Genomic DNA, 19,622 nt, shown 5'->3' on the forward strand with positions numbered 1-19,622 from the left:
TGAAATAACTGTGCCCAACATTACCATCAAAGTGCCGTCGGGACGGAGGTCAAATCTTATGCTCTCTTATGGAGAGCATAAGAATGGAAGTAACTGCAAAGGGCCTATTAGCCCATACTTCCTCTTGATGCTTCTATATTGGTACGGAGTCTTGAAGTGGGTAGAATGTAGTTGTGCATTAATTGGCTGTTGATTGCTGGTGTAAGCGTATGCGACTGGCAATGCTTTGGTCGTAGGTTCGAGCCCACCACACAGCCCTAGCGGATTTTCTCATTTCCTCCTCCTTTTCCTGCCTCGTACCCACTCAGAAAATTGATTAGTACGAAGCACTGTAACTGCTGAACAACTCTATGGGAAACACAATCAATATTTGAGACTTGGCTTCATGAAAATCACAATGGCTGGGAAATCTATTTTCACCCGTAATTCTTAAAGCATTTCATTTGGAGTGACACCGGTTAGACAATGACACTCCCCTACCATTATTGCCTACACTTATTGCCTCCTCTTTACCCGCTCCCTTTCCTTCCTCTCTTTCTTCCCCTTCTATCTCCCCTTTCTGTCTCTTCTCCCTCTCCTTCCTCCTCCTCCTCCCCCCTTCCCCCTACTATCTCCCCCTTCTCTTTTTCCTCTCTCCGATAACCCTCTTTCACTCCCCCCCTCTTCCTCTATTAAAATATATAATAGTGAAACAGCTGATAAACTCATAAAAAACTTTAGAAAACAAGACCCCAATTTCAGACTTCAGAGGAGTCCCTGGGAGTGGGAATATAAAACAATCCTTCTTATAGTGGAGCATGGGGGCGACCCCGACCCCATGACATTCCTTATTCTCAAGTCGATTGTGCTGGCACAATCATTGTGCATTGTGCAATGAAGTCATTGCACAATCGACTTGAGAATGGTCCAGGACGGACCGAAACGTCGTCGTCCCTTCACCTTCTAGAGTGTGGTCTGGTCAACATAATTTAGCCGCGTTATTGTGACTCATCGCCTGCATTCCTTATTCAATCACAAATCACATACAAAGTCAAGGCATTACTTTTAACAGTATATAAATTAGCAGTGTATATATATATATATATATATATATATATATATATATATATATATATATATATATATATATATATATATATATATATTATTTTTGTTGTCATATTTGGTTAAATATGACCGCATTGATGGCGTTTTTGATGTTATAGTTTAACATTTCTATGCTTCTATTTTCTTACTCTAAGGATTAAGAACAGCAACTGTTACCGAAATTCATATACACTTTGCATATGGTTTCTAGGGCCACCAGCTTGTAGATGGCAGGTCAGTCTTCTCGAAAGCTTTGTGGTGGTCATGCCAATGTATATATTTGGCATGACCAGACCGGAGGTGACATCCTTCACTGTTGCATGTAAACTGGTATACCACGTTTGCTTTATGGAGAGGATTGTATCGTTGATTGTGGTTGTTCTTAACTATTAAATCAGCAGTTGTTTATGTTTTGTATTAAATAATGAATTCCAATCTTCGGTCTGCGACTGTCGCTTTCACTCCAATTGAAATTATATTTTAAATGATTCTTTCTTCAGTTTTGTGTTGCGAACTCTTACTGGATTTGTAATAGAGTTTTACCAGAGGGATTGTTTGCTGTTGGTGTTCTCTGTTACACCATTTTTCTAAATATCTTCTGATATGGGTGTTGACTTCTCTATACGTGTACCCGTTGATTAGTAAAACGTGAAGGTTCCTGTCTAGTGCCTTGTGAATGTTACGCCAGTCAGAATACTGAGTCAGGGTTCTGCGTATAAATGCGTTTATTGCACTAGTCTTATATCTGTCCGGGCATTCGGGGCGATCATTCATACACACGCCAATGTTGGTGGATTTAGTATAAACTTGTGTGATGATGAAAGTGCTGGATGGTAGAGCGACGATCTCGCTTCATGCAGGTCGGCGTTCAATCCCCGACCGTCCAAGTGGTTGGGGACCATTCCTTTCCCCCCGTCCCATCCCAAATCCTTATCCTGATCCCTTCCCAGTGCAATATAGTTGTAATGGCTTGGCGCTTTCCCCTGATAATTCCCTCCCTTCCCTCTCACGAAGACATCAAGGAGAGGGAGTGTACCATCGATGCCTCGTTCATGCGTAAAATTAAGCACCGAGTCTCGGGTTAGCAGATCCTTTAATCGCCACATTTTCCTTGAGAAATGACTCGGAAACTTTGTTTTCATAAAAAAAATTACAAAATCTAATTCCGGACCTGTCATGCTCTCCAGTTTCCCCCCCTACATGTCAACAAACCCCTCTAAATTCTAATGGTGGTTTGAGTGGTCACACCAGCGTCAGAGGCCTCCAATGGGGGAGTAGGAGGTTGGGGGGGCAGGATGATATAGGGGAAAAATGAAAAATAGAGGGGATGATACATTCGTGGTGGGGAAAAGGAGGGAAGAATGGCGGGCATTTCTGAAACATTTGTGGCTCGGAATATTCCCCTGAGCGGCAATGCAATCACAAGAAAATTAATTTGTGTTCGTCTCGCCATCGATACATTGTCTGCGATGTAATTACCTTTTACCTGTAGCAGATGACCAGTATACCTTTGCGAGGCTACCTTTGTGCCTCTCCCCCATTCCATTAAATCAGCCAATATGAGAGTGGTGAGCAATTGTCTGGCGTACACGATGACTTGAAAATAATGCGCGTAGATTTTCCGTCCGGGTCCTGTGCACAAGCTGGGGTTCTGTGGAAATAGCAGAATAGCTATTTTTGCGGTGAGGGGCCGCACCTGCGCCGCTCTGGCCCACTTCTCTCTTGTCGACTACACACTCTCCCCATTCGCCTTGTTCTCTTGTTCTCTCTATCTTTGTTTCAGTACCTGTCGCAGTATATCTATCTATCAATAACGTCTATCGATGTATATATCTTTATCTAAAACAAATATGTGAAAACACTAATGGGAGCGCCTCAGTCGTTACACCGTCTCCTACTCCTTGCAAGGTACATACATCTTAATAAACGTTTAAGAGAACTTATTTACCAAAGTAACTTGGTAACCAAAGTTACTTCTATCGTTACCAAGCTTTTCTAATGAACGTGTAAGAAAATTTATTTACCAAAGTAACTTGGTAACCAAAGTTACTTTTATCGTTACCAATCTTTTCTAGTTACCAAAAGTTACCATGCTAACGCTTAGTTCAAGCTAGGTGGAAATAGGATTTACATTTGCTGTGATATTTTTGTGAACGTGAATTTCTAAGGGTAGCCTCGGGCTCTGGGTTTTGAAACATGGTGACGGATAAATGACTTCGCTTCAGGCAATATTTTCATGCCCACCATAAAAGGGGTCAGGCTAGAGGGGGGGGGGGGGCATGTACGTGTGTAACCTGATTGGTTTACTTTTTATATCGTCCTGCCAATCAGATCGTGACCAGAGGTTACGTAACTCCCACAGGGTGAGGTACGAGGCCGTTCATTGGCCCCTGGAGCCTCACTTTAACCTGAGAGCTTGAAAACGGTAGACGTTCTGAGAGGCATTCCTTAATCAATGAATATTTAATGCAATGAAACGAAGCCAAGTCAAGCTAGTGACTTGAAAAGAATAGTCAAGACGGCCCACGTGGTACAGCAATGACCGAGGCAACAATTTCAAGCAAAGAAGTTTACATCTGCAAGAGTTAGTGTGGCGTGAGGGAGTGCGAGACCTGCTTCATGACCCCCAACACATCTCACGGAATGACAGTGGTTCTTGGACCTCTTTTCTCTGCATCCAGACTGAATAGAACTTCCGTGAAGACGGGTGGGGAAATTGTTATTCTCACAAGCAAGCCTGAAGCTCTCGACTAACATCGAGCGAACAGCCCTGGTCAAGCGAGGATTTGCTGCAGAAGGTAAAGAGTGCAGGACCGAGACAATGTCAGTGTGATTGCAGTATTGGTAGTGGTAGCCTATGAATAGGGCCACTGTATTTCTCCAGTGAAGGGAGAAGCTTCTAAAGTCACAGCCTGACAGTTCGGTTTGAGGGGTCAGGATTAACCTGCAGTGAAAGTAGGAGAATGTTTTCGTGTATAGACATTTAATTATAGTGGCTGACGAGAGCGCCAAAGGTGGTGCAGGTTGGAGATGGCGCCAAGGAGAGGGAAGTCATCGGGAGAAAGCAACTCCACAACAACAACAACATTACGACTCTACAACACTGGGATTGGAACGGACGGGGAAAGTGAGTGATGATTGTGAGCGAGAAAGACACACTGGTCTTATATCTGTGATCAACTCATGTATCCGCAGAACTCCTACACATTGTTCTGACTGGCATAACATACATCCAGAATTGAACAGGAACCTTCAAGTATTGATAAACAACGTGTACACGAATAGAGAAGTCAAGACCCATATCAGAAGGCATTTAGACAAATGGGACAACAGAGAACAACAACAGAGGAGCCGGTCGGCCGAGCGGACAGCACGCTGGACTTGTGATCCTGTGGTCCTGGGTTCGATCCCAGGCGCCGGCGAGAAACAATGGGCAGAGTTTCTTTCACCCTATGCCCCTGTTACCTAGCAGTAAAATAGGTACCTGGGTGTTAGTCAGCTGTCACGGGCTGCTTCCTGGGGGTGGAGGCCTGGTCGAGGACCGGGCCGCGGGGACACTAAAAGCCCCGAAATCATCTCAAGATAACCTCAAGATAACAGCAACAGCAAACAATCCTTCCCGTAAAACTCTACTAAAAATCCACCATGAGCTCACAGTATAAGACAGATGAAAGAATACTCAAAAATATATTTTCAAACGGAGTGAAATTATCAGGAGAATTGCTCAATCAAGAGGGTGAGCAAATCGATGAACGCAGCAGAATGATCTTAGTATCTGATCAACATCTAATCAACTTCTATTATGGTATGTGATTAGGTAAAAAAAAAATGTTGTAGAAATTTTAATTATCTGGCGGCGGCATTAAATGTAGTTAAATTTGGCTGAAATTTTGTGTTGGATTATATGTGATTTGTAACATAATGAGACGGTATGATAATCAGTTTTCAAAATTATGTGTTTTTTTAGGCCGGTCTATTAGAATGGAGCAAATTTGTGTTTAATTGGTTTGCGGGGCCTCGTAGCCTGGTGGATAGCGCGCAGGACTCGTAATTCTGTGGCGCGGGTTCGATTCCCGCACGAGGCGGAAACAAATGGGCAAAGTTTCTTTCACCCTGAATGCCCCTGTTACCTAGCAGTAAAATAGGTACCTGGGTGTTAGTCAGCTGTCACGGGCTGCTTCCTGGGGGTGGAGGCCTGGTCGAGGACCGGGCCGCGGGGACACTTAAAAGCCCCGAAATCATCTCAAGATAACCTCAAGATAACCCTCTCATTGTGTTATAAGTTGTTAAAGAACAGAACACACAACATTTCATCATAATTAAACCATATTTAATGCTGCCACAACATGATTGAGAAACAAAAATAATTTACCACCTCCCCCCCTGGACCATCCCAGTGACCTGCCCTGGGCCATCCAGTGACCTGCCCTGGACCATCCAGTGACCTGCCCTGGACCATCCAGTGACCTGCCCTGGACCATCCAGTGACCAGCCTTGGACCATCCAGTGACCTGCCCTGGACCATCCAGTGACCTGCCCTGGACCATCCAGTGACCAGCCCTGGACCATCCAGTGACCTGCCCTGGACCATCCAGTGACCTGCCCTGGACCATCCAGTGACCAGCCCTGGACCATCCAGTGACCAGCCTTGGACCATCCCAGTGACCTGCCCTGGACCATCACAGTGACCTGCCCTGGACCATCCAGTGACCTGCCCTGGACCATCACAGTGACCACCTCTGGACCATCCAGTGACCTGCCCTGGACCATCCAGTGACTTGCCCTGGACCATCCAGTGACTTGCCTTGGACCATCCAGTGACCTGCCCTGGACCATCACAGTGACCTGCCCTGGACCATCCAGTGACCTGCCCTGGACCATCCAGTGACTTGCCCTGGACCATCCAGTGACTTGCCTTGGACCATCCAGTGACTTGCCCTGGACCATCCAGTGACTTGCCTTGGACCATCCAGTGACCTGCCCTGGACCATCCAGTGACTTGCCCTGGACCATCACAGTGACCTGCCCTGGACCATCCAGTGACCTGCCCTGGACCATCCAGTGACTTGCCCTGGACCATCCAGTGACCACCTCTGGACCATCCAGTGACCAGCCTTGGACCATCCAGTGACCTGCCCTGGACCATCCAGTGACCTGCCCTGGACCATCACAGTGACCACCTCTGGACCATCCAGTGACCTGCCCTGGACCATCACAGTGACCACCTCTGGACCATCCAGTGACCTGCCCTGGACCATCCAGTGACTTGCCCTGGACCATCCAGTGACCACCTCTGGACCATCCAGTGACCAGCCTTGGACCATCCAGTGACCTGCCCTGGACCATCCAGTGACTTGCCCTGGACCATCCAGTGACCACCTCTGGACCATCCAGTGACCAGCCTTGGACCATCCAGTGACCTGCCCTGGACCATCCAGTGACCTGCCCTGGACCATCACAGTGACCACCTCTGGACCATCCAGTGACCAGCCTTGGACCATCACAGTGACCACCTCTGGACCATCCAGTGACCAGCCTTGGACCATCACAGTGACCACCTCTGGACCATCCAGTGACCAGCCTTGGACCATCACAGTGACCACCTCTGGACCATCCAGTGACCAGCCTTGGACCATCACAGTGACCACCTCTGGACCATCCAGTGACCTGCCCTGGACCATCCAGTGACCTGCCCTGGACCATCACAGTGACCACCTCTGGACCATCCAGTGACCTGCCCTGGACCATCCCAGTGACCACCTCTGGACCATCCAGTGACCAGCCTTGGACCATCCCAGTGACCACCTCTGGACCATCCCAATGACCACCTCTGGACCATCCCAGTGACTACCTCTGGACCATCCCAGTGACTACCTCTGGACCATCCCAGTGATCACCTCTGGACCATCCCAGAGATCACCTCTGGACCATCCCAGTGACCACCTCTGGACCATCCCAGTGACCACCTCTGGACCATCCAGTGACCACCTCTGGACCATCCCAGTGACCACTAGAGCCGCCACTCTAGCACAAAACACCCTCCCTCTCTCCCTGGAGATATTTACAACAATTCGATGGCCTGACCACTTGGGCAGCTACTTAACTTTTCCTTGTCATTTATTTTTGCCCAAAAAATGCCCGAGCTTTCGACACGTGGGCGCGAGTATAAGACAATGTCCTTCCTCAGATTAGCATTATATTTATATTCCTATGTACTGAAGTGTTGAGCTTCAGCCCCAGGGCTCGGCCATTCGGACTATCTTCTAATTCAACGAGTCAACGAATATTTCATGCAATATATTATTTTAATTAATATTCTGAAGGATGTTATTCTGTGCATTTTCCCCTTCTAGTTCATTACCATTGTTCACTTGCCACACATTGAGGAAGTGTTTAGTTACTTCTGCAACTTTCATACCTGTGTGTGACCCGAGGCCTCCTCTGGCCATCCCTTACACAGCACTTATGTTCTCAACGTAAATGTTTATGTTCATTTACATTTATTTAAATGTTCTCAATATAAATTGATGTTGAGAACATATTTTTTATGTTCTAAACATAAATATTCTACTCCAGTTGATGATTTATTAAAAAAATATTAACCTTCATTTATTGTGTCGGGGGACAGGCAGCCAGAGTGTATTCATACATGTTAGGATTATGTTAATGTCTCTTCTCCTCTCCCTCCCCCCCCCAGGTCGAATTACTGACCCCGTCCAGCATGCAGCCTCACAACAAGCTCAATAACTCCTGGGTTCACAAAGTTCACCTAACTTACTGTTAGGTGAACTGGTGCATTAGGCGATAGGAAATTGCACCCAACCATTTCTGTCCCGCCCTGGATTCGAACCCGGAATTCTCGATTGTGATTTGAGAACGAATTCGACTGTACTACCGGGACCCGGGTATTTTTTTATGTCCGGATCATTTCCTCCCCTCTAGCTATTTATTTTTCATGCTACGTGAGGTTCAATAACCTTAGTCTGTACTCCTGGCTCAGCCCAGTCAATTCAGCCACTATTCAGCACTGTTTCCTGCCCGAAACGCTTTGCGTAATAGTGGCTTTAGGCATTGTATGTACTAACTCTATCTATTAACCCAACAAACTTTGTAAAATCTCTTTATGTATGTACCTTACCAAAATAAAAATTATTATTATTATTATTATTATTTGGTTTTCGATTTATGCATTTGGAGGAGTGGACCCGTTGCCGGAAATGAATATTCCTGCGCTGGTCGGACACTTGAAGAAGACTGCGATCGTAAACCATCCTTATCTTGATTCCAGAAGTCTGCCTGATACTCCACAACCTTCCGTCCATTGATGTAAATGTTTGTGTGCCTCGGGTGATAGGTTCGGTGTCATAAACCTGCTCTCAGGTCTCTTCCTCTCACTATCATTATGTATAGTTCCTTCAGCATCCATCCGCATGTTCACAACCTCATAAAATGGCATTTTTTTGAAGTTGAAGTCAATCAACTACTTGTTGGACACATTTAATCTATCTAGATATTCCTGAAGCTTTTTGTAATTATCACTTGTAGAGGTCAGCTTTGACCTCCACAAGTGTGGAGAAGAACATTTAAGTGTGGAGGTCACAAGTTGACCTCCACACTTTTCTGGTCAGCTTTGTGTCATCTGCGAACAGTGACACAATGAGTCTACATCATGTACAAATGTTAGGAAGATTATGGGACTTGAGGCTCCACTTGTCATACTCCTCCATTTTCAGTTTAATCCTTGGCCATTTGCATACTATTTCATTCTCGTGCGGTATTCTCCCTCACACTTCAGCCAAAAGTCTCTTCCCTCACACTTCAGTCTCCCTCACACTTCATAAGTACTCTTCAGTACTTATGACCTGGTGATTTGAGCAGTATCGTCAACGTTGGCATCTTCACGTTCCGGTCTTGTTCTCTCATTTATTTATTTATTTATTTATTTATTTATTTATATACAAGAAGGTACATTAGGATTGTAAGGATACATAGTATAGTAATTACAATCTTGTAAAGCCACTAGTACGCGCAGCGTTTCGGGCAGAATAGTTGTTGGTAGAGTGAATTATTCCGTTATTTGGGTATTTATGGCGGGTTGTTCGGCTTTGATATGAAAGGCTTCAAGAATTTGTAATCTTCCTACTTCCCGAGTTTTGTCTATTATGTAAGTAATTCTATTCAAAACAATTCGAGGCCCACGAGAAGGGCACTACTACCCATGTTCCAGACGGAAGTGAAAGGGGGGAACCACGTGTATTTCAGATGACGGTGAAGAACACCCGACACGGTCCAGGGCGGCGCCCCCAGACTTGGCCACTGTGGATGTTCCCGACCCCAAGGACCAGCCATAGGAACAACACGTGACGTTCACGTCAGAAACAAGACATTCAGCAGCACAACGTGTCCCGTACGTTCCAGATACGGGAACGTACTCTCGTACTCTCGGAATTGCTCGTTATTCCTAACGGATAACGAGCAATCTTTATTAAAGCGAACCTGATTATAAAGCTCCGAACGAGGACCAGCCGGTGTCTGCTCCGGTGAACAATGTTGTTATTATCGTGTCGACGGACATTACTTGACAAGATAATATTTTTATATATATTTTTAAGAAGATTTGATGAAGATAACATTTTTGAGGCGTGTGGAGCATCTTCGTAGTTTTTGAGACATTTCCCAAGTAAAGAATATTGTAATCACTAATAATAATAATAATCAACAGAAAATCAATTGGAGCGATGAGGGGGACTCGAACCCGGTTACTTGGTACTCCCAAGCTAGCGTCCTAGACCACCACGCCACGACATGGAGAAGCAAATGAGCCAGTTCGAATCCCTCCTTCACAGCTCCTGCAGCTTTCCTCGTTAATACATTCCGTTAATGTGAGTTCACTGTGCGATAATAATCACAATGATTAAAGAAGAATACAAATGCAATAAGTAATACCCAAAAACAAACAAACATATTTTCTACGATAAACACCAAACATTTTGACAAGACGGCCGCTAAGTGGCCAGGCAGGCCAGGTAGGCCAGGCAGGCCAGGTAGGCCAGGCAGGCCAGGTAGGCCAGGCAGGCCAGGCAGGCCAGGTAGGCCAGGCAGGCCAGGCAGGCCAGGCAGGTCAGGCAGGCCAGGTAGGCCAGGCAGGCCAGGCAGGTCAGGCAGGCCAGGTAGGCCAGGCAGGCCAGACAGGCCAGGCAGGCCAGGCAGGCCAGGCAGGCCAGGCAGACCAGGCAGGCCAGACAGACCAGGCAGGCCAGGCAGGCCAGGCAGGCCAGGCAGGCCAGATTGGCCAGGCAGGTCAGGCAGGCCAGGCAGGTCAGGCAGGCCAGGCAGGCCAGGCAGGCCAGGTAGGCCAGGCAGGTCAGGCAGGCCAGGCAGGTCAGGCAGGCCAGGCAGGTCAGGCAGGCCAGGCAGGTCAGGCAGGTCAGGCAGGCCAGGCAGGCCAGGCAGGCCAGGTAGGCCAGGCAGGTCAGGCAGGCCAGGCAGGTCAGGCAGGCCAGGCAGGTCAGGCAGGCCAGGTAGGCCAGACAGGCCAGGCAGGTCAGGCAGGCCAGGCAGGCCAGGCAGGCCAGACAGACCAGGCAGGCCAGGCAGGCCAGGCAGGCCAGGTAGGCCAGACAGGCCAGGCAGGCCAGACAGGCCAGGCAGGCCAGGCAGGCCAGGCAGGCCAGGCAGGCCAGGCAGGCCAGGCAGGCCAGGCAGGCCAGGCAGGCCAGGTAGGCCAGGCAGGCCAGGCAGGCCAGGCAGGCCAGACAGACCAGGCAGGCCAGGCAGGCCAGGCAGGCCAGGCAGGCCAGGCAGGCCAGGCAGGTCAGGCAAGCCAGGCAGGCCAGGCAGGCCAGACAGGCCAGGCAGGTCAGGCAGGCCAGGCAGGCCAGGCAGGTCAGGCAGGCCAGGCAGGCCAGGCAGGCCAGACAGACCAGGCAGGCCAGGCAGGCCAGGCAGGCCAGGTAGGCCAGACAGGCCAGGCAGGCCAGACAGGCCAGGCAGGCCAGGCAGGCCAGGCAGGCCAGGCAGGCCAGGCAGGCCAGGTAGGCCAGGCAGGCCAGGCAGGCCAGGCAGGCCAGACAGACCAGGCAGGCCAGGCAGGCCAGGCAGGCCAGGCAGGCCAGGCAGGCCAGACAGGCCAGGCAGGCCAGGCAGGCCAGGCAGGCCAGGCAGGCCAGACAGACCAGGCAGGCCAGGCAGGCCAGGCAGGCCAGGCAGGCCAGGCAGGTCAGGCAAGCCAGGCAGGCCAGGCAGGCCAGACAGGCCAGGCAGGTCAGGCAGGCCAGGCAGGTCAGGCAGGCCAGGCAGGCCAGGCAGGCCAGACAGACCAGGCAAGCCAGGCAGGCCAGGCAGGCCAGGTAGGCCAGACAGGCCAGGCAGGCCAGACAGGCCAGGCAGGCCAGGCAGGCCAGGCAGGCCAGACAGGCCAGGCAGGCCAGGCAGGCCAGGCAGGCCAGGCAGGCCAGGTAGGCCAGGCAGGCCAGGCAGGCCAGACAGACCAGGCAGGCCAGGCAGGCCAGGCAGGCCAGGCAGGTCAGGCAAGCCAGGCAGGCCAGGCAGGCCAGGCAGGTCAGGCAGGCCAGGCAGGCCAGGCAGGTCAGGCAGGCCAGGCAGGCCAGGCAGGCCAGACAGACCAGGCAGGCCAGGCAGGCCAGGCAGGTCAGGCAAGCCAGGCAGGCCAGGCAAGCCAGGCAGGCCAGGCAGGCCAGGCAGGTCAGGCAGGCCAGGCAGGCCAGGCAGGTCAGGCAGGCCAGGCAGGCCAGGCAGGCCAGACAGACCAGGCAGGCCAGGCAGGCCAGGCAGGTCAGGCAAGCCAGGCAGGCCAGGCAAGCCAGGCAGGCCAGGCAGGCCAGGCAGGCCAGGCAGGCTAGACAGGGAAAATCAGCAACAGTCAGCGAACCATATTCTCAAAAGGAAAAGAGGGGAGTATTAAGGGAGATTAGCGAGCGAGAGCTTCAGAACAGCGAGGTCACCTTAACAAGGTCGGAGCAAGCAGGTCACCGCTGTGGGAAGTGAGGGGGGGTTGGGGAGAGTGAGGGCGGACCCGACTCTCACCTCAGTCACGCTCACTTTTATTGCTCCGCAAGAACCAGTCTTGGCGCTTAACTTCCTCTCACCTCTTCCCGGTGTAATGACGGCGCTCCTGGAGGAGGTGCTGACGAGGAGAGTCGTGACTGGAAACCCACTTGCAAGGAATACTGTTTTTTTGTAATCATAGTGAGTAGAAGCCGGCATCACAGCCAGTGTTCTCACATCGTTAATTCGGGGCCATTGAGACGTTAACAGGTGAAAACCCTGCACGTATGAGTAATCCTCGTCACGGCCCTTGTGGATTTGTTTACGTATGAGTACCTTGTGGTACTCATCTATTGGGACCACGAGGATCTGCAAGATCAAAGCTCGATTTCGGGGGTCCCACCATTTCAACCGGAGTGACATACTCCACATTCTCGGTGACATCACCGACGACATGACATCTTTCGACATCTTAGATGATGGTAGCGACGTTTCCTCCAATTTCCTCCAATGAAGAGGCCATTCAGAAACTTATTGACTCTGCAATTCAGCCCTCAATTGCAAGAGGCCAGCCTCTTGCTACTTCCTCCAAGGCGTTTCCAGGCTGAAAGGACCATCTTTGTCCTACGCATCAGTTCTGGATAGCAGACGAGCCTATCACTTAGACTGTTGAGAGCGTCAACAACTTAAACCCAACCTTGACTGTTATTTCGGCCAAAGTCACCATTAAAGAAAATAACCAGCGGCCAAAACTCAAGTTGATGTTCGGGTCATCTGATCAAGCAACCCAAAACAAACAATGGCTTCAGGTGCTTGTGCGTATCACCAACATCAACTCCAATAACGAAGGGGAAGCACTTCCTGCTCAGTGTTCTGTGTTTTTTATATATGACATCTGTATACGGAAATGAACTCTTACTGTAAGGAAAATGCAGCATTTGCTTGGGCAATACCATTTCCGGAAATGCCTTGCACAGCATCAAGAACATGTACATTGCGGAGACGCTCATGTTGCGATTTCCCGAAATGTCCTGTCCAACAGACGGGACATTTTAGGAAATCACAAAAATGACGGAGGCCAGCCTCTCCTACCACTCACTTGACAACTGCGTTTACCATTCCGTCAGTTGCGTTCCCTGCCTTACGTTGAAACAGCCGTCACAGAACCAGTGGCTCAGTAGCCGCCCACCACAGACGAAGGAAAAGGTTAACTTGTACTCGCCATTGCTGACTTTCCGGGAAGAGTCACATCCCATTCGTCCAGACTATAAGTAGTCTATTAATTGCAAATAGTTTGTCAATAGTAACAGCCGCAGGAGATATAATTTCTCTAATCCTTGCTCATGCAACATCAACTCCACAATTCTCTGCCACTACACCTATTCAGCATGTGCGCAACTCTCCCTTCAACGGGTGAACAACTCTTCCTTCAACGGGTGGGTAAGTCTCCTATCGCTAGTCATTAAAGATCAGAGGCATGCCGATGGCCAATACAGGTTTTGAGGTTTTGACAAACATGGTCATACATTGATCTAAACGGTTCCCGTTTCACGTTGTGGCGCCCGTTGTCTCGTTCCTTCCTTCGCCGTTACCTCAATACCTGTGAGTGTGTGGTCTTGGGTCACCTCCTCTCCTACCACTATCAACTGGTAACAAGCCATCATGCGTACGTACATCTCTTGGTACACTCATATTCCTTCTTATACGGCTGGGGAGTAATTTTGATCACTGTCATTTTCATAATTTTCTGATGCTCCTCTTACGTTTACACATTTGTAAACATCTATAAATTTGTTCGTGCGTGCGTAAAGGGGAATGTAAAATTATAGGCTGCTCAGTAGAACTGACAGGAGTGTACGTAAAAATATGGCATGAAATGTTGTGTGTTTGCATCCCTCTGAATCCTGGTTAATTACCTGCGTCTTTTTTGTTTTTGTTTCAGCGAGCCTCATCCAACCAATATGTGTTTGTGTGGGAGCCATTTTTCTGCCGAGATTCACCAGAAAATGGCGAGTCTCGGTGTGTTTCTGGCATCTTCAGTTAACACATTTACACTCACAGGTATTGTTCAACTGAGGTTGTTTCCTGACGTTATTAAGGAGTAATTCCATACTAAACCTTTGAGTTATCTCTGCCCCCGGGCCATTACAGCCACATCAATGCTGATATTATTTCGTGCTTCTCATGTCGATATTCTTGTACTGGACTGTAGTAAACTTTTGGGATCTGAATTTCCTCTAAATCTGGCGTTACTGATGTGACTCTCAGAAGGTATCCATGAGAAACTCACCCCCCATTGGTCTCACTAGCTCAGCTTCCCTTCAACCGCCACCACAGTCGCAGCTCCTCCTCCAGCATGAACCAGTCTCAGCTCCTCTACAAACATAAACACAGTCTCGGCTCCTCCAGCACACACTAATTCTCAGCTCCTCCACCAACCATAAACCTAGGTCGCCTCCCCTTCTCCCCCTCTAGACCAGGGGGAGTTGAGAAAACAGTTGAGAAAACACGAGCTGCTGAACAACAGGCTAATGTTACTGTACCTAGAAGGATGAACAGAAATGAGATGACTGAACATTTAGAAAACAGTCCCGTAACGGTATACTGGGCTCACAGACGAGACATCATGTCTGGGGAGCCAATGGACCCTCCCTGGCAGTCTGACAGTGGTGTGACGCGTGACAGGAGCGTCTTGACAGGCGTCAGGCAAAAAAAGTACGGAGAATTAGAAATAAATCAGACGAGTACCGATTAAATGAGCTAAATTTATTAAGTCTTGGAAGCGGAAGAATAAGAAGCGATTTAAGCATTTATGATCATTACTTGTATTCTACATTGTTTAATATCACCTTAAACAACGGCTTTAATATTAATTTAAGTTTTCAGTCAAACTAAGCAAAATGCATTGTCTTTAATCGAGCAGTAAGCACATGGAGCAGCTTACCAAACTGTGTAATATAGTGTATCATTAAAATATAAAATTGACAATTATTTTCCCTTGAAGCCAAGCTTTACACTCTTTGTACCTCCAGAAACGTTTCATACACAGCCAAAGTTTGGGTCACAAGGTCTGTTGCTAATTGCATTTCTTTGAAATCTGTATAACGCTTTGAAGTATTCAAAATAAGGAACACATGGGTTAGAATTAGACGTATTGAGGGAACCTCAGTGCATTCTTTCATAAGAAAATGCAAAGCTCAGGGAAGGAGGCCATTGCATCAATTGCACTGATTTGTATGTAAAAAAACTGAGCTTAGACTCATCGCTAGATTCTGCAAGAACTTGGAAGTGAGCGCTTGAAAGGAAGTACGCAGTCTCAGCTTCCCCAGCAGCTCCCAGTCTCAGCTTCCCCAGCAGCTCCCAGTCTCAGCTTCCCCAGCAGCTCCCAGTCTCAGCTTCCCCAGCAGCTCCTAGTCTCAGCTTCCCCAGCAGCTCCCAGTCTCAGCTTCCCCAGCAGCTCCCAGTCTCAGCTTCCCCAGCAGCTCCCAGTCTCAGCTTCCCCAGCAGCTCCCAGTCTCAGCTTCCCCAGCAGCTCCCAGTCTCAGCTTCCCCAGCAGCTCCCAGTCTCAGCTTCCCCAGCAGCTCCCAGTCTCAGCTTCCCCAGCAGCTCCCAGTCTCAGCTTCCTCAGCAGCTCCCAGTCTCAGCTTCCCCAGCAGCTCCTAGTCTCAGCTTCCCCAGCAGCTCCCAGTCTCAGCTCCCAGTCTCAGCTTCCCCAGCAGCTCCCAGTCTCAGCTTCCCCAGCAGCTCCCAGTCTCAGCTCCCAGTCTCAGCTTCCCCAGCAGCTCCCAGTCTCAGCTTCCCCAGCAGCTCCCAGTCTCAGCTTCCCCAGCAGCTCCCAGTCTCAGCTTCCCCAGCAGCTCCCAGTCTCAGCTTCCCCAGCAGCTCCCAGTCTCAGCTTCCCCAGCAGCTCCCAGTCTCAGCTTCCTCAGCAGCTCCCAGTCTCAGCTTCCCCAGCAGCTCCCAGTCTCAGCTTCCCCAGCAGCTCCCAGTCTCAGCTTCCCCAGCAGCTCCCAGTCTCAGCTTCCTCAGCAGCTCCCAGTCTCAGCTTCCCCAGCAGCTCCCAGTCTCAGCTTCAAGAACCCACTCGCAGCCACCTTAGCTACTCCTAAAGCTTCCGCCACAATCTTGACACTTTCCGAATTAGTAGTTATTAATTGCCATAAAGCCTCCTTGGTGGTTAAGTTTCTCGTAAAAGGTGAAAGTTATGGGGTAAAGGAAATGTTGGCTCGCCATATTTACGTCCGCCATAACTTAGTCCTTCTTATCGTAGCTCTCCCTCACAACTGTAATGAAACTCTTTGGTTTGATTTTTTTTAGAAATTGCTGCAGAGGTATTCTGACTCCTGTTTGCTGGCTAAAATCTTTCTCTCCCTCTCTCTCTCTCTCTCTCTCTCTCTCTCTCTCTCTCTCTCTCTCTCTTTTTCCCCCTTAGCTCAACCTTAACTATTTTTCTTACTTATTTAATCCCCAAAACACGTTTCACTTATCGCTTTGCAACAAGGTTTCTGAATTCTGCTGGGGCGCACGTGCATGAACAGTGAAGGGAAAAACGGTGCCCAATCGTCCTCACTCTGCTCAGGGCTCGAACCTGTGTATCACATGCTAACTACTGCATCACACTAACACAATTCGGCTCTTCGGCTCTCGGCACACATTCAGTGAGTCAATAACCGTGTAAAACGTATCAAAATAATTTGTTGGGAAATCTACACGACAGTAAATAATTATATAGCAATAAAATTGCAATTGCAATTGAAGTAAGTTTATTAAGGAATAAATATGCACAAAGGGATGAGGTAGCTCAAGCTATTCTCGCCCCGTTCAGTACAACGTTTTCATATTATATATATATATATATATATATATATATATATATATATATATATATAATATGAAAACGTTTTCATATTATATATATATATATATATATATATATATATATATATATATATATATATATATATATATATATATATATATATATATATATATATATATATGTTGTTAAATATGACCGAAAAAAGTAAGATTAATAATTCTAACACGAATTTTCTCAATATTTCTTATGTTTCTTTTTACTGTCGATGGTAATTGAAAAACCAATTCTGCAAAATTCATTTTTATTTCTAGTCTGACGCGACGCTTAAACGCGTTTCGTAATAACTTATTACATTTTCAAAGACTTCCTTTTATAGGTTTCTGTATAGGACACAAACCTGTTCCTTTTATAGGTTTGCTACTAGTAAATACGATGCAAGCTCTGGATGTAATTTTTTATTATTAAAATAAAATATTCTGTGATTCTGTGATTTTCTGGGGAGCGGTTGACCACTGACACAACCACCTCCTCTCTTCCACTGAACTAATTCCCATGATGTAGTCTGCATAATTATTTGTTCTCCTCAGTAATGATCTGTTTACAAATCTTGTTTCTTATGGCCAGAAGTGCCACTCATCTCTCTCCTCCCTCTGTTATGTTTCTTATTATTTGATATTCTCTGCAGGAATATTGCATTTATGATCATTCCCGTTATTTTTGTTTCTAATATTGCTATTACATCAGGTTTGTGGCCTCAGTCCTTTATGTGAGTGCTGCTTTATTTGACATTTACTCAGCATTATTACCGGATTTTAAGGATCTGTTTGTTTTTGCCCTCGTTAAAGTCAGCTCCCTGCTAATGGGAGGAGCACTGATTGTAGCACTGGCAGGTTACTTGATGGTGGGGAATGGGGGAAGGGATTACTAGCTACCTGGATTATTAGTATTCTAGAATACTAGTATTCTACCAGGAATACTAGATGGATTTACCTATATACGTTTATATGCTCAAAAGCCCGTACTTCACCATATGACTTAAAAGTTTAAATAATAAAGTTTTGACACAAAGATTTAATATTTACAAAGATTACACGCAATCAACAGGAGCGCAGCAAGCAGCAAAAATATACGCAGTACTCAATATTAAAAATGTTAGCGCCGGCATACATCGGAAAAATTGTTGTGGTGTGGGAGGAAAAATTTAGCCACATTACATATTTATCTCGGGACATAAATTTGCGGGAAGGATGAGTGAAGCAGCGGGTCCCGGTGCCAGGTTTATGTTGTGTGGACTCTTCGGCCAGGGTTTATGGGATGCGTAAAGCAGACTTTATCACCTATTTTGTTACACCGGCCGCTGCCTCCTGCCTCCCCCCGGGGAACCGGTTCTCCACACGCCCGCCGGGAGACTCCCGCTCTCGCTAATTCCATAATGCACGCACACGCACGCATACGCACGCACGCAAATAGAGTGGTAGACGGTTGGAACAAGTTAAGTGAGAAGGTGGTGGAGGCCAAGACCGTCAGTAGTTTCAAAGCGTTATATGACAAAGAGTGCTGGGAAGACGGGACACCACGAGCGTAGCTCTCATCCGGTAACTACACTTAGGTAATTACACGCACGCGTGCGAATGAAAGGAAAGCAGTAGTGTTAAACCTACTGCTAATAATGAAGATTAATTAGGAATAATTATTAATCTATTTATATATTAGTTTATTTTGGGAAGCGTCGTTCTTGCAGACATTACCGAATATTAATAGGTGGGTTAGATAAATGAGTCTAGCCTAAATCTCTGTATTTCCTTGGGGTTTTCACTTTAATTACCACAACAATGCAAATTTTATGCTTTTAAAGACCCTAACATGTTTGACTAAGATAGAACTTAGCAGCCTCAGAAGCAAATATAAACTACAAAGGGATAAATACAGCAATACACGAGAAAAATTAATATATTTATATTTTTTTATATTATATATACAGTAATATATATTACCATGCGAGTGTGTTAATAGAGCTGTGTGTGTTAACCTCCTGTCAGTAGAGAAGACCACATTCCCATTGGTTGTCTGTTGATAGTGTGGTGTTAGCTGACGTTCCCATTGGTTGTCTGGTGATGGTGTGGTGTTAGCTAACATTTTCATTGGTGGTCTGGTGCAGTAGGTGTGAGTGACATCACAAAAAACGATCAATACTGGCTTAAGGGACATTGGACTCTCATGGTCCATGGCACTTGCGTGACGGGGACCATGGTACCTTCGTAAGGACCATGGCACCCACGTAACGAGGACCATGAATATATAATGAATGCCTGCTTTACCTTGCGCTCCTCTGAACAACAATTGCCAGAAAGTGTACACAGGCTGCAATTTGAAGTCCACTCATTTTATACACACTCTAAGGATTAGTTTGTCCAGTATAACTTACTGTAACAGTGACTCATATTGAAATATTTTTCAGTAGGTTACCGGTTTGTGACAAGTAATGAAAACGTGTTAGGCTCTGTGGAATGTGAAAGAGAGAGAAGGTGGTGTATAGTGACTTAAGGAGGCTACAACCTGTGCTAATTGCACTGAGCGTACTGCATAAACTACAGTGTACTGTTCTTCAGTCATGCACCATAGCACACTGCTACTAAGCCATGCACTAATATCATGTAATGTGTACTGTCATTATAGCATGTTCTAAAGAAAATCAGTATTAATCAGAGG

At 47.4% G+C, this 19,622-nt stretch overlaps 1 protein-coding gene across 1 annotated transcript in view; it reads left to right on the forward strand.

Annotated features, from left to right (window-relative positions):
* Nucleotides 1-16,193, forward strand: part of LOC138351933 (uncharacterized) — a 33,674-nt gene extending 17,481 nt beyond the window's left edge. The window contains exons 5-6 of the mRNA XM_069304102.1: nucleotides 4,066-4,213; nucleotides 15,363-16,193. Coding sequence (XP_069160203.1) covers nucleotides 4,066-4,213; nucleotides 15,363-16,193 — 979 coding nt within the window. The remainder of the gene's footprint in view (nucleotides 1-4,065; nucleotides 4,214-15,362) is intronic.
* Nucleotides 16,194-19,622: the final 3,429 nt, after the last annotated feature.

This window comes from Procambarus clarkii, chromosome 51 (assembly GCF_040958095.1).
Source record: "Procambarus clarkii isolate CNS0578487 chromosome 51, FALCON_Pclarkii_2.0, whole genome shotgun sequence".
Classification (NCBI taxonomy): domain Eukaryota; kingdom Metazoa; phylum Arthropoda; class Malacostraca; order Decapoda; family Cambaridae; genus Procambarus; species Procambarus clarkii.